Source organism: Corvus moneduloides, chromosome 3 (genome assembly GCF_009650955.1).
Source record: "Corvus moneduloides isolate bCorMon1 chromosome 3, bCorMon1.pri, whole genome shotgun sequence".
NCBI classification, from domain to species: Eukaryota; Metazoa; Chordata; class Aves; order Passeriformes; family Corvidae; genus Corvus; species Corvus moneduloides.
In genome coordinates this window covers 107,829,749-107,841,857 of record NC_045478.1, presented here as the reverse complement: position 1 = coordinate 107,841,857, position 12,109 = coordinate 107,829,749, and the positions used below count along the sequence as shown (strand labels likewise).

General features: G+C 49.2%; 1 protein-coding gene across 2 annotated transcripts in view; it reads left to right on the top strand.

The window, feature by feature from the left end:
• COQ8A (coenzyme Q8A) overlaps positions 1 to 12,109 on the top strand; it is a 42,975-nt gene that overhangs the window by 26,914 nt on the left and 3,952 nt on the right. For both annotated transcript variants that reach the window (XM_032103271.1, XM_032103272.1), the window contains exons 6-11: positions 2,671 to 2,793; positions 6,414 to 6,499; positions 7,527 to 7,667; positions 8,780 to 8,861; positions 10,245 to 10,338; positions 11,165 to 11,306. In XM_032103271.1, the coding sequence (XP_031959162.1) occupies positions 2,671 to 2,793; positions 6,414 to 6,499; positions 7,527 to 7,667; positions 8,780 to 8,861; positions 10,245 to 10,338; positions 11,165 to 11,306 (668 nt within the window). The remainder of the gene's footprint in view (positions 1 to 2,670; positions 2,794 to 6,413; positions 6,500 to 7,526; positions 7,668 to 8,779; positions 8,862 to 10,244; positions 10,339 to 11,164; positions 11,307 to 12,109) is intronic.

Below are 12,109 nucleotides of genomic sequence, written 5' to 3'. Positions count from 1 at the left end.
GGGTTGTCAGTCCCAAGTGCTTAGGCCATGTTCTTGAGTATTCCCTTGCCCCCAAGTTTCTGTGGCAGATGGTCCTAAAACAAATATACACAAAGTCCAGTCACTAGTTCTCCATTTGACAGTGGCAAAGAAGGTGGAAGAGGAGTGATGCAGCTGTGAGTTGCACACAGGTTTGGAAAGGTTCATGCTGATTCTGAATTTGGAAAGGAAAAAAAAGTGGGTCAAGCACTAGTGAGGGTGTGTGCCTGCTGCCTTTTCTGTGGCAGAACTGACAGGCCCAGGCACTGTGGCTGCAGGAGCCTTAATTTCTGAGGTGTCCATGCTGCCACAGCTTGTATGTGACTTCTATTTGCCTCTTTTTTCTTTCCCTGATGAAATAGGTGAAACCAGCTTTGTGATCTGAAGATGGGGAGGAAATAATGTGAGGCACCAAAAGGTGCCAGCCATTTTTGGGTAAAATGTTGACTCACTGAAAATTGGTATATTTTTTCATGAACTTGTGGTGGGTTTTATCCCCACTCCCATTCCACCCAGCCTTGGAAGCCTGTGTCTGTTTTCTCTCTGCTTGCCATTTACGTACTCCTGCTTTTCAATCTTGCTTCCAGGTCACCTTCTTGTTGATGCTGCTTGTAGCAAAGTACATGAGCAAGAGCTGCTCACATGCTATTGGGCTGCCTGGTGATCAGGTATTGCCCCTGCAGGCTGGACTTCAGTGAGAAGCCTGCCAGGAGAAGAGGACTTGGGCCTGCCTGTGTTTGGCTTTTTCTCTGATAAGACTTAAAACTGTCAGGGTTCACTGGCTTCTGGAGGTGGCTTTAATCATTAACAAACTCCTTTATTCTGCTGCTGACTCAAAGGAGGATGTTTTTGTGTGCAGTGGTGTGAAGGAAGGCACGGCTTTGATTCAGTACTTTCCCTAGGTCCTGTGTGTCATCTCATACAGGGATTTGCCTCGTCATTGCTAAGGACACAGTTTTCCTGATAGGACAGTTAAGAGACAGCTTTTCAAGTGTGCAAAGCCAGATCCTTCTGCCCTGGGTAGGTCTAGCTGTTCAGTCTCTTAAGGCTCCTTCCATCCATTATCCAGAGCAAAATGTGCTCTGAGGATTGCAGTGTGTTGGAAATAGTGAATTCTGGACCCCTCCTGCTTTTCTGTATCTTGCTCTCAAGAGCAGCATGGTTGTCCTGTGTACTCCTGGTGGTTTTATTCCTCTCTTTCCTTTTCCTGTACATTCTTGACTTAGGATAGGGATTTGTAGAGAGATGTCCCACATGCAGTGCCATCTTGCTGCTATCCCACGAAACAGATGAAGGAAAGAGGGGGGATGAAGGGCAGGAGAGCAGTACGTACCTCACACATCTGTGCTCTGCCAGAAGAGAGTTCTGTGGAATCACTTCTGCAGGGAAGGTCTGTAAGCACTCCAGCTGCTTGCAGGGACTGAAGGGCATCTGTCAGATCAGTAATGTGCTTGGCACCTCAAGAAAATGGCACCAAGTTGTGGGAGCTGCCAGAGTTCTTAGACAGCAGCTACTTCAGTCTGTCTCTGTTACTTGTCCTGTCCCCTGGACAGTCTAAGACCCTTCCTGAGAGCTACCAGGAGGTGGAAAGGATCTCTGGCTGCTCCAGTTAGCACATGGCACACCAGTAATTTCCATCTGCCTGAGATCTCCAGGGCTGTTTTCATCTGCTGTGCCTTTTTGGGTGCTGCTTATTGTTTATAGGGGTTTCAGCTGTTCTGTGCTCTGCTCCCCTAAAGTATTCTAAAAACAATGTAGCTGCAAGATCAGTGTATTAGCTGTGAGCTCTGCAGCCTGGCTGCAAGGCCTGACCTTCCTCCTGCTTGGCTCTCTGTCAGCAGGAGCTGATCTGCAGCCCCAGCAGAAGTGGTAGGCGGGTGTCTGCCTGCCCCCTCGGTCCCTGCTCTACTGGGCATTGCCCTGGAAGGTAGTTCTGGGCTGCTTCTCCCAAAGGGACCATCAGGGTTTCCTTCCCCTCTCCCTTAATAAAAAAAAATTTAAAAGTGGAGGGGAAGTGCTTCTTATGCCACACAATCCCCCTGTTGCATACTTGGAACCGTGGCACTGGTGTGCACATGGCTGCATGACCTCTCTGAGCCTGTCAGACATCAGGCTTTACCCACTCTTGGGGACGGGAATGTGTGTGTTTGAGTGTGTATATTTTGGTCTTGTTCTGTGCAAGCTTCCACCCTGAGGTTGGAAGAGGCCTGTTATTGGTCTATGCTGGTGTGTTGAGGATTCCCCCTTGCTGTGGCTCACTCCTGCTGCCCTTCTGAGGCTATGGCTGTGCTGCAGCCCATGGTGTGGGACCCGAGACACCTTTGCACAATGTTGTAGGCTGTGCTAGCTGGTACAGTGAGTTCAAGCACCGACATCTGCTCAGGATCCCAGACGGTTTGCAGAGCAGCACAGACGTTCTTGGAGGCTGTGACTTGCTGCTCCTGGCCCTCAAGCCAACGATGTCAAAGTTGTCCCAAGGCACATGTACAGCTTCAGTCCGTGCCCCTGGGTTGCAGTGAAGGCACTCAGTGTAGTCCTGGTTTGATTTCCCTAGGGAAGGGCAAATTTCCTGTGGAATGTGGGCTAGCACAGTGGAGTGGACTTGTCAAGATAAGGGTGTTCTTCATTCATACTCTCTCTCCTTGCCCTCAGGGAAGAAAGCAGTGATGGATTCTAGCCCGTTCCTGTCAGAGGCCAATGCAGAAAGGATCGTGAGAACCTTGTGCAAGGTCCGGGGAGCAGCACTAAAGCTGGGACAGATGCTGAGCATTCAAGGTAAGTGGCAGCACAAGTCCTCAGCTGTCCTTAGTGCTGCCAGGTGTGACACAGGGTCAGCTGTCTGCCATGAGGCAGTGTCAAGTGAATGTGGAGACCGAACAAATGGCTTTCTCCTGTGAGAGCAGTGATGGAAATGTTTGAGCTCCATCTAATCCCAGTATGAAGTAAATAGATGTATGCACTATATGCACCACCACTCTCCCAATGTCCTTATTGTGTATAACTGAAATTGGTTGACAGTAGGGTGACACTGTGAATTTTAGTGTCTGTGTTACAAGCAATTTTTGAGAAGCAGAGCTGTATTACACTCCAATTGCAGGTGTCCTGCCAGAAATGAGGAGGGTGACAACAAGAATGTGATCCTGTTCTTTCTTCACCAAAAGTGGTCAAGGTTATATCCACAATGCTCTCCCATTATAGCAACCTGTTTGTGGTTTACATGCTCTGTGGGCACTGAAGCTTTACTGGAAAGGCCAGTACAGCTGAATCTTATCAGGTATAAAACACTTGTTTCCATCCTGAGAAGACTTCAAACTGCTATTTATCCCATTGAGCTCTGAGGCCAGTGACCACAGGTGAAGGCATGAGTGACATCAGTGTCTGCACTGAACTCTTAGGTTACTCCTGGGAGATGGCAGGTGTGCTCAGTTCAAGCCTTATCTGGATCTTTCCAATTTGCCTTCCTGCCCAGCCTGATAGGGAAGGAAAGAACCAGCCAAAAATAGCTGTAAGACTTGTCTGGAAATATCTTTCAGTGTGTTTCTGAAACTGAGTAAGTGTCTCAGTGTTTGAAGTACTTGGTTTGCTTGGCTTGTGCTTCTGCTTGAATTTTTGTAGGTATTAGCTGATGAGACTGCATCTAGCAGAGTATTAAATAACTTGGGCTCGCCAACAAAGCAAGATCAGCTCCTTGTTCCAGAGAGCCCTGACTGGCATTTCATCTGCTAATCAGTTGGTTCAGGTGGGTGCCAGGCTGATGGCCACCTGGCAAAGCCTAGTGGGAGGCATCAGCTGCTGTGTCAAAGGCTGCCACCCACCTGCTGTTTTCTCACCCTCTAGAAACTGCCAGGTGCCACTGATGGCTCCCAGTGCAGATCCAGGAGGAGCTCCTTGCTTTCCAGTGCCTCTGGTATGTGGGCTGAGCAAGCCATACCTGGAAATCAGCTCTGCAGTTAAACTCATCTGCCGTAGGTGGGATTAATTTCAGACTCTTGGGACACTACTGAGTTGTGCCTGATGTGTGCCCAAGCCTGGTCACAGCTGCCCTAGGCCTGGATGTGAGTGCAGAGGGAGTAGCTGTGAAAGGCTGGCTCTGAGGAGCAGAAATGCTCTGGATTTTTGTAACTTGCCTGTTGTCTCCTAATGTTACGGTGCTCTGGCAGGAGTGTCAAATACTTGCTGATTGACTTCACTCTGGTGTCAAGAACAGGCCTTCAGCAACCTCAGTGGTTGTACCCAGCCCTCATTTGGACTCTTGCTATAAGTGTGTGGGCTCTGCTATGCCTGGCAAGAACACAGGCACATGGTGACCTTGCTGGGGGACAGCTGTGGTGAAATAAATCAGACACCATCAACAATGCAGATTGTCTGTTTCATGGGCTGGCTGTTTGGACAGGAGGATTTCAGGCAGGTCCTGCCACTTCATGGGCTTCTCTGTGGCCTGGTGAGTTTGAATTCACTGCTTCTATCCGCAGGTCTGGGTGTTAATTGTGGGCAGGAGCTACCTACAGCAGTGCCCTTAAAAGCCCTGATGTCTGCTGTGGCTCCCTGATGTGGGAGTCAGTGGATTTGTTAGGGACCCACATTCCTAAAGGTCCTACACAGAGGAGATGCCAAGGGCTCCCAGTCATCCTGTGTTCTGGGAGATGTTGGAAAGGCAGCTGCATTTGCCAGCTGAGAGTGCCCTGCCTTGGCTCCTGCTGCGTGTTTTGTTCCAGTAAGGCCTCACCAGTTGACCACAAAGACGTAAAACCTTATTCATCAGCATGTTGTAAGCCTGGCTTTGGCAGAGTTGCTTCCACCGCACAACTGATTTTTGACACTGCTGGTGAGTTTCTGTACAGTCAACCTGGACTTGCAGGTTCCTTGGCTATTTGACATTGTGCTCATGAACAAAGAGGGGGGGTGGTCAAGCACCCCAGCTAAGGATGGCTGCCCTCTCAGACTAGGGGTTGCAACACCTTGAGAAGTTTATGGATGTCAGCAATAAAGCAAGTAACAGAAGTTTATCTCAAATGCCTGTAGCAGATGCTGATGCCCTGACACAAATGGCTTCTGGGAGCAGGAGTTGCTCTTGGTTGAGATCCATTCTCCTTCTGCCCAGTCACCCTTGGCAGTGCAGGTTGCATGTTGCAGCATGATGGTTAATACCTTCACATACCCCTGAGAATAGTTTTTGGAGTGTTCAGAAGCTGGGTGGTGACACACCATCAGTGACAGAGCAGGTGTTTCTTTTGGTGTTTGCAGTGCACACGCAAATGCAATGTCTCACCTTCTTGCGGGTTTGTAACGTCACAGCAGGGGTTCTACTCACTGTTCCTGCAAAGCCTGCTCATCTCCAACTTGCAGTGATGGAATGGGAGCTCCTCTTAAAAACCTCCTGTTGGTTCCACTTTTAAATGTATTTCCTGTTGGTTCCACTTTTAAATGCTATTACGGCTTCAATGGGAATTTGTAAACAATTCTGAGTGTTAGTGTCACATCTCTGCATTATTTATCTTTTTCTCTGCATTCCTTTCCATCCTTCTTCCCAGGACAGTCCTCTTAAGGTCACAGTTTGTTTCTTGTTTCCTGAGATAGATGTAAGGTGGTTCATACATGTGTATTTGGAGAGGAACAATAAATTTCTGTTTGAATGTCACAGTCGTGTGTGCAGGTTCAGTTCTCAGGATCAAGGCCTGTAGCCTGGACTTTTGCAGTGCTGGGAGAGCAGCAGATAAATCTAATTCCTTCATAATCATTTATGAAATGAAAAGTTTGCCAGAAATGGTAGTTTTTCTCTGAGTTGTTGTAGAAGCCTTTGTTCAAGCAGAGAACTAATCTTTCAAGATGTCCCAGCCCCTCCTCTTTCTTATGAGTGTAAATATTTGCTAAATCCTTCTGACTTAAAAGTTTTGGCTCAGCTATGTTCTCTTCTGCCCACTTGTAGTTGCTCTGCCTTTGGACAGTTGTTTACAATAGCAGATGCTGAATGCTGATTTCTCCAAGAGTTCAGTACTTGTGTAAGTGCTGTTTTACCATTGCACAGTGTTCTAGAGGAGCTGCTGCCCCTTAAAATGAACTGGATGAAACCACATTGGGAACCTTGGAGTGTTGGGATGGCTCTTCAGTGGTCCCTTCTGTGGCCTGTGTTTCCATGAGGCAGTGGCCTCTCCTAGACCTGGATGTTGTCGTGCTGCCAGCCAGAAGATGGGCTGGTGTGTGACAGAGGCAGAGCACTCTGCTCTTGGGTCTGTGCAACCTGTCACCACACCAAAAGAACTAAAGAACTACTTCCAAAACCTTCCCTGGGGTGTGCCTGGGGCAGGACAGCCAGGCTTGTCTGAATGCAGGTGCACATGTGTGTGTGTTGGAGAATGCAATGCCTGCACTGACTGCTGTGTGCTTTCCCTTGGCAGATGATGCCTTCATCAACCCCCATCTCCAGAGGATTTTTGAGCGTGTGCGTCAGAGTGCTGACTTCATGCCAATAAAGCAGATGATGGTGAGGAATATTCCTGAGTGCTTATCAGGGAAAGGGACAATGACAGAATAAAAGTCACCTGTGACATTCCTTAGGGAGGAGGATGGGGATTTTAAAGAGTATTCTTCCAATGTTTTCAGTTGTGGGTAATGTGTGATTCCTTCTCTCAATTATGTGCTGTCTTCTCAAAAAAATGGAAGTTTGGGTCTAGACAGAGGGGAAAAAATGTGGGAGTTTTTCATGTCCTGAGATTAATGCTGATGGAACAGGATGCTACACACAAATATGATTGCAGGGTCTTGTTGAGTGTAGCCTTCTCTTCTGTTTTCTCTTCTATTTTTTAGGGTCTTAAGCTGGTGTCTAGATATGTCTACATGCCAAGCCTTAGTCTGCTGGAAAATTAACAGCAGCTTTGTCCTTACCATTTTGGTTAAGTTGCCATCAAGAAGACCCAGAATGAAGCAGACTAAGTCTGCTTTCCACAGTGTATATGTTCTCTGTAAATTAACATGTAAAGAGTGGTGCAAAAGGAACTGGCAGCACTACTTACCTTCTGAAGGACACTAAGCAGAGCTAGAACTTAAATACGGCAGTCTGGCAGGGTAGCAAAAAAGCTGTTAAAGCAGGCTGTGATGTTTAATTGTCAATATTGCCTTAAAGAGAGTCATGTCTGGATTGCTTCTGTTCAGCTTGGCAGCATGATGAAAGAGGAGAAATAGCTAACTCCTTGCTCATTTTCTGGAAGATAGCAAGTGGCACCTAAAAGGGGATGTTTGTATTGCGAAGGCAGTGGTGTTTGTGTTAAAGATTTCTGTCCTTTAGGGCAGAGCCTCACAGAGATATGATCAGCATCGGTTCAGTGCTGGGGCAGCATTGCTGGCTGGACCATTCCTTGCCTTGGTGTGCAATGACAAGGCACAGAGGATGATCTAGAAAGCAGGTTATAGGTACTCAGAACTCAGTCACCTTAGAGGAATTTTAGATTTCCAAGTCTGAAAGTCTTAAAATCTTTGCTTCCCATGCCCTGATCCTTTCTATTTATTTGTAGAAAACGCTGAACAATGATCTCGGCCCCAACTGGAGGGATAAACTGGAGTCCTTTGAAGAACGTCCCTTTGCTGCTGCTTCAATTGGTCAGGTTCATCTGGCACGCTTGAAAAATGGGAAAGAAGTTGCCATGAAAATCCAGGTGGGCTTTACAGACCAGCCTTGTCTTGTTTGAGCCCACAGAAGGACAGGGGAACTGCCTGTGTGCTGCTAGACAAATAAGAAACATTTTAATGCAAGTGAAGATGTGGGTCTAGTGATGTCTTACCTAGTGCAAGCTGACTGGAAAAGACAGGAAAGGTTTTGCAGCTTGAGCCAGTCTGAGTCCAGGTGAGCAAGAGACATCCCATAGGTATGTCACTGCAGCATGGCATAATGGTGCTAAGGGACTGCTTGTATTTTTAGGGCTGTATGGGAGGGTCCCACCTGCTCTATAGGTCAGTCCCCTTCCTGGGATGTGCACATATCCCAGGCCCCTTTCTGGGTGTCAGCAACCTCAGGTGGCTGTTTCCAACAAGACTGAATTCTAGAGCTCCTTGTACAGCATGGTTTATAATCCAAAGAAGTGTGGTCCCTTGCTGACTGAGCAGTATCCCAGGCAACTCAACAAAAAACCACTAACAGGTGGGTTTTTGTAGTGTGGAAAGACTTCAGAAATAGTATCAGTGGGTGCTGATGTCTTCTCAAGCCATTTGTGTCCTAAGTACTCTCTGAAGTTAGGCCAAGGTAATAGCAGCAGAATCTCAACCCTCTGGCATCAGCCCACATTCTCCTCAGCAGTGTAGGCTCCTTCCCTTCTTGACAGACAAGGTGAGAACAGGAGGAGGCGCCTTTGCCAGGACTGGGCTGCGGCCTCACCACTTGCCCTACTGCTGGGAATGACACACTCTGGGCTTCCAGGGGTGTGTGCTTTCAGCTGTGGGAGGGAAAGGACTGACTGCCGTGCCTGTTGTGGGATTTGTGTGTCTGAGAACCCATTGTGTGTTGGGAGAATTCCCATCAGAGGATCTGAACAAGCCATCCTGATTGCAAGGAGCTGCATCTTCACTTTTCTGTCTGTCCCCTGGTTTAGATGCTGGGCTTTGAATAAGCTTTTAGAGGAGGGATGTGTGGCTCAGGAATGCCCTGGCTCATTGCCAGGCTGTAGGTGGCTGTGATGTGGGGGCAGTGGATGCTGAGCCAGGTGCTTTTATCATGCCCTGTACAACCAGGTCATCTAATCTCAATACTGCCATCTCCCATTCTGTCCCACAGTACCCCGGAGTCGCCCAGAGCATCAACAGTGATGTCAACAACCTGATGGCTGTCCTGAGCATGAGCAATATTCTCCCTGAAGGTAAAAAGACAGAGACCCTGGCAGGCCCTGTGTTCCCACTGGTGCAAGTTGAGTTCTGCCAACTCCTTTCAAGCAGTGCATTTCATTTGTCCCTCCATAGACTGGGGAAAAGGACTTAGAATCCTTAAGTTTGCACAGGAGCAGATTTCCTGCAGAAAGCAGGAGAGGGAGTAGATGTGGGCAGAGAGTGCAGAGCCAGCTTGGGGAGCCATGCTCTGTTCCCCTGTCCTGCTGCAGAGCTGCTGCTGCCTTTGCTGGGCATGTGCCTGCTCCAGTGCCCACTCAGTGGGGTGGGAAGTGCACCTGTGTTTTTTCTGACCATGTGTATGCACACACCTGTTGGAGTAACCCACACTTGTCTCTGTGTGCTCTCTATAGAGACACACCCATAGGGATTCTTGGCTAAGTATAAAGTGCCTGGCAATACTCACTTTTGATGCATTTCTAGGCTTGGGGTGTGGGCAGTATTCAGGTGAGGTAGTTTTGCTTTGTCCTATGATTTTCTGGCACATTTGGCAGAACTCATTCTTCTCCCTGTTTCCTTGGAGCCCTCCATACGTGTCATTCTGTGCTCTTCCCAGATGTTCTCTGTTCTTTGCAGTCAGAGTTGTGGAGAACTGTCAATCTTAGAACTTGCTCAGTGTCCCAGCACATGGATAAGTCCCTTTTCCTACAGAGAATGCAGGACTTAATACTCCTTTTTCCAAATACCTGCCTGCAGCAGCTGTAAATCTTAGTGGGACTGTATGAATGCTGCTCTAAAATCAGGCTGGGTGCTGACAAAATCTGGGACTGTTCTCTGTGGTGGCTCAGCAGGGCCCTGCAGGGGTTGCTGCAGCCCCAGCTGTGTCTGGCCCAAGAAATAGATTGGTTTTCCAACTTCAAGACTAAGAAGACTGGGCTTGGCATCTCAGGCCCTGGCTACGTGCTGCTGCTGCAGTGCACTGTATTAGTCATGCTGACTGTTTCTACCTGGCAGTGCCTGCTCCCACTTGGAGGCAGATAAAATTTGGAGCCTTTTTCTACTGCTTTTGCTCAGTGTTTGGGTGCTTGTCTTTGGTGTGTGTCCCTGCACAGCCATGCCGATAGCAGGAACAGACAGCTTGGGCTGTGGGGTGGGAGCTGGGAGAGGACAGAGCTCTGTTGCATAGAACAGTGGTGTGGATGTACCTTGACTTAGGAGCAGCTGTGTAGCTTGGGCCTGGAATTACTGCACAACCTGCATCCAGTTGGAAATACACCTTGGCTCTCTGGGGCCTCCTGTACTCTTCAGCTCAGAGTTGGCTGGATAGCAGGCTGCTCCTCAGCTGCAGCTCTGGAAAGCTTAGCCTGAGGAGATCCTTTTTTCTAAGCCTGCTCTCTCCTCTGCTGTTTGACCTTCAGGTTTGTTCCCGGAGCACTTGATTGAAGTTGTAAGCAGAGAGCTGGCCCTGGAGTGTGACTACCTGAGAGAAGCTGCCTGCGCAAGGAAATTCCAGTATGTTCCTACCAGTGCCTTCAGCCCCTTCTCTGTGTGTGGGTGTGAAAGGCAGGAGAGGTTACTTAACTTCAGGGATGGTGGGGAGCTGACTGCTGTGCCCTGCCATGTGGCACAGGGGAAGGGTGTGTGGTTGTGGCCTGAGCTATCCCCCAGAATCACCACCTTGTCTCAGCTGGGCATGGCTTCAGTCAGCTGAAATGGGATCACCTATCCTCTCTCTTCCCATGCAAGTCAGTCTGTTCTGCCACACGTGAAGGTGCTGCAGTAACTCCTGAGGCTGGGTTGCAGTGCTCTTCTGTGTGTTCTTAGGTCACCTGTTGTGAACTTGTCCCATCCTTCAGCCTAGGAGCTTCTCAGTTCAGCTCTCTTACAGCAGTTACCACCACCAGTGCTGCCTGCTCCCTTGGCTTGCCATAGCATCCGGGTTGTTTTTACATGGTGGCTGGATGCTCTTCCTGTCCTGCTGCAGAACTTCCCTGTGGCATGGCTCCCCTTGGCAAAGCCCTTTCTTCCATGTGTATAGTCTGGCCCTGAAGCCAAGTGGGGTGAGCAGAAGAGCCCAGTGCCCCTTGATGCACCGGCCTGGAGCTTTCTTAGTATCACTGCCCTGGCAGGAGATGCGACCTCACAAGCTGGCAGCAGCTGTAAGGCACTGGCAGGATTTCTGCTGAGTTAATCCTTACTGTAACTGCTGAGGAGAACATCCTGACAGCCCCAGCTAGGGTGTGGAGAGAGGCTGGTGAAGGGCTCTGTGAGGTGTTGCTGATGGGTTTGTCTGCTCTCAGGGCTCCTAAACCTTTTGCTCTCCTTTCTCCATCCCTAGGGAGCTGCTGAAAGACCATCCCTTCTTTTATGTCCCAAGAGTAATAGATGAACTGTGCAGCAAGCATGTGCTCACCACAGAGCTGGTGTCTGGCTTTCCCTTGGATCAAGCTGAAGGGCTGAGCCAGGAGATCCGAAATGAGGTAAAGTGGGGAGGTTGTACTTCTGCCCTTGCTCGGCCTGCCCGTGACTGCCAGACTGGGGCATGCCTCATGGCACGGCAAACCCTGAGCAGGGCTGGAGTCAGGGACGGGCTGGAGCCTCTAGGAAGACTTGTTTAGGGAAGGTGGCAGTAACACTGGAGTCTCTCCAGGCTTGTTTGGGCCTTGCAGGCACCAGCACTCAGCAGGGAGGGGTTGGAGGGGGTGAATGGCAAGGGCAGCTGAAGGGGAGGTAGCCTTGCTGTGTGGTGATGCCATTTCTGATTACCTTAAGGTTGGGAGGGACTGTCAGCAAGGGGAAAAGGGGTCTTATGCAGCTGCTCTTCTGGGCAGAATTGCAGCATCATCCCAGTGCAAGCAGTTGGGTGTCATCTCCTGCAGGACTGACGTGTGCTGCACAGGGCTGCTGGAAAAGTACCTGTCAGTAAACAGGAGCAGGGATGTGGGGATAGGTAGGCGTTGGTGTTGAATATAGCCAGGGATCGGAGTGCTGTGGTGGGACAAGCAGCTGTTCTAGTAGCAGAAATAACTGTCCTGGTATTTGGATGTGTGTGTGTGTGTGTGTTTCTTGGTGTGAGCTGTCAGCTGTTAGCAGGTTACTCGGGAAGAGGGCAGAGTCTGTTCCTCTGGATAAACAAATCTCAATGTCACATTAGATTTGAAGCTGTGCCAGAGCTGGCTGCCTATTCTTAGGGACTGTTCCCTGCAATGAGCTGCTCTATCACCAGCACTCATTTTAAAAGGCTGTGAGCTGGGGTCTTGCTGCATGAGCAGCCCTTCTTTCC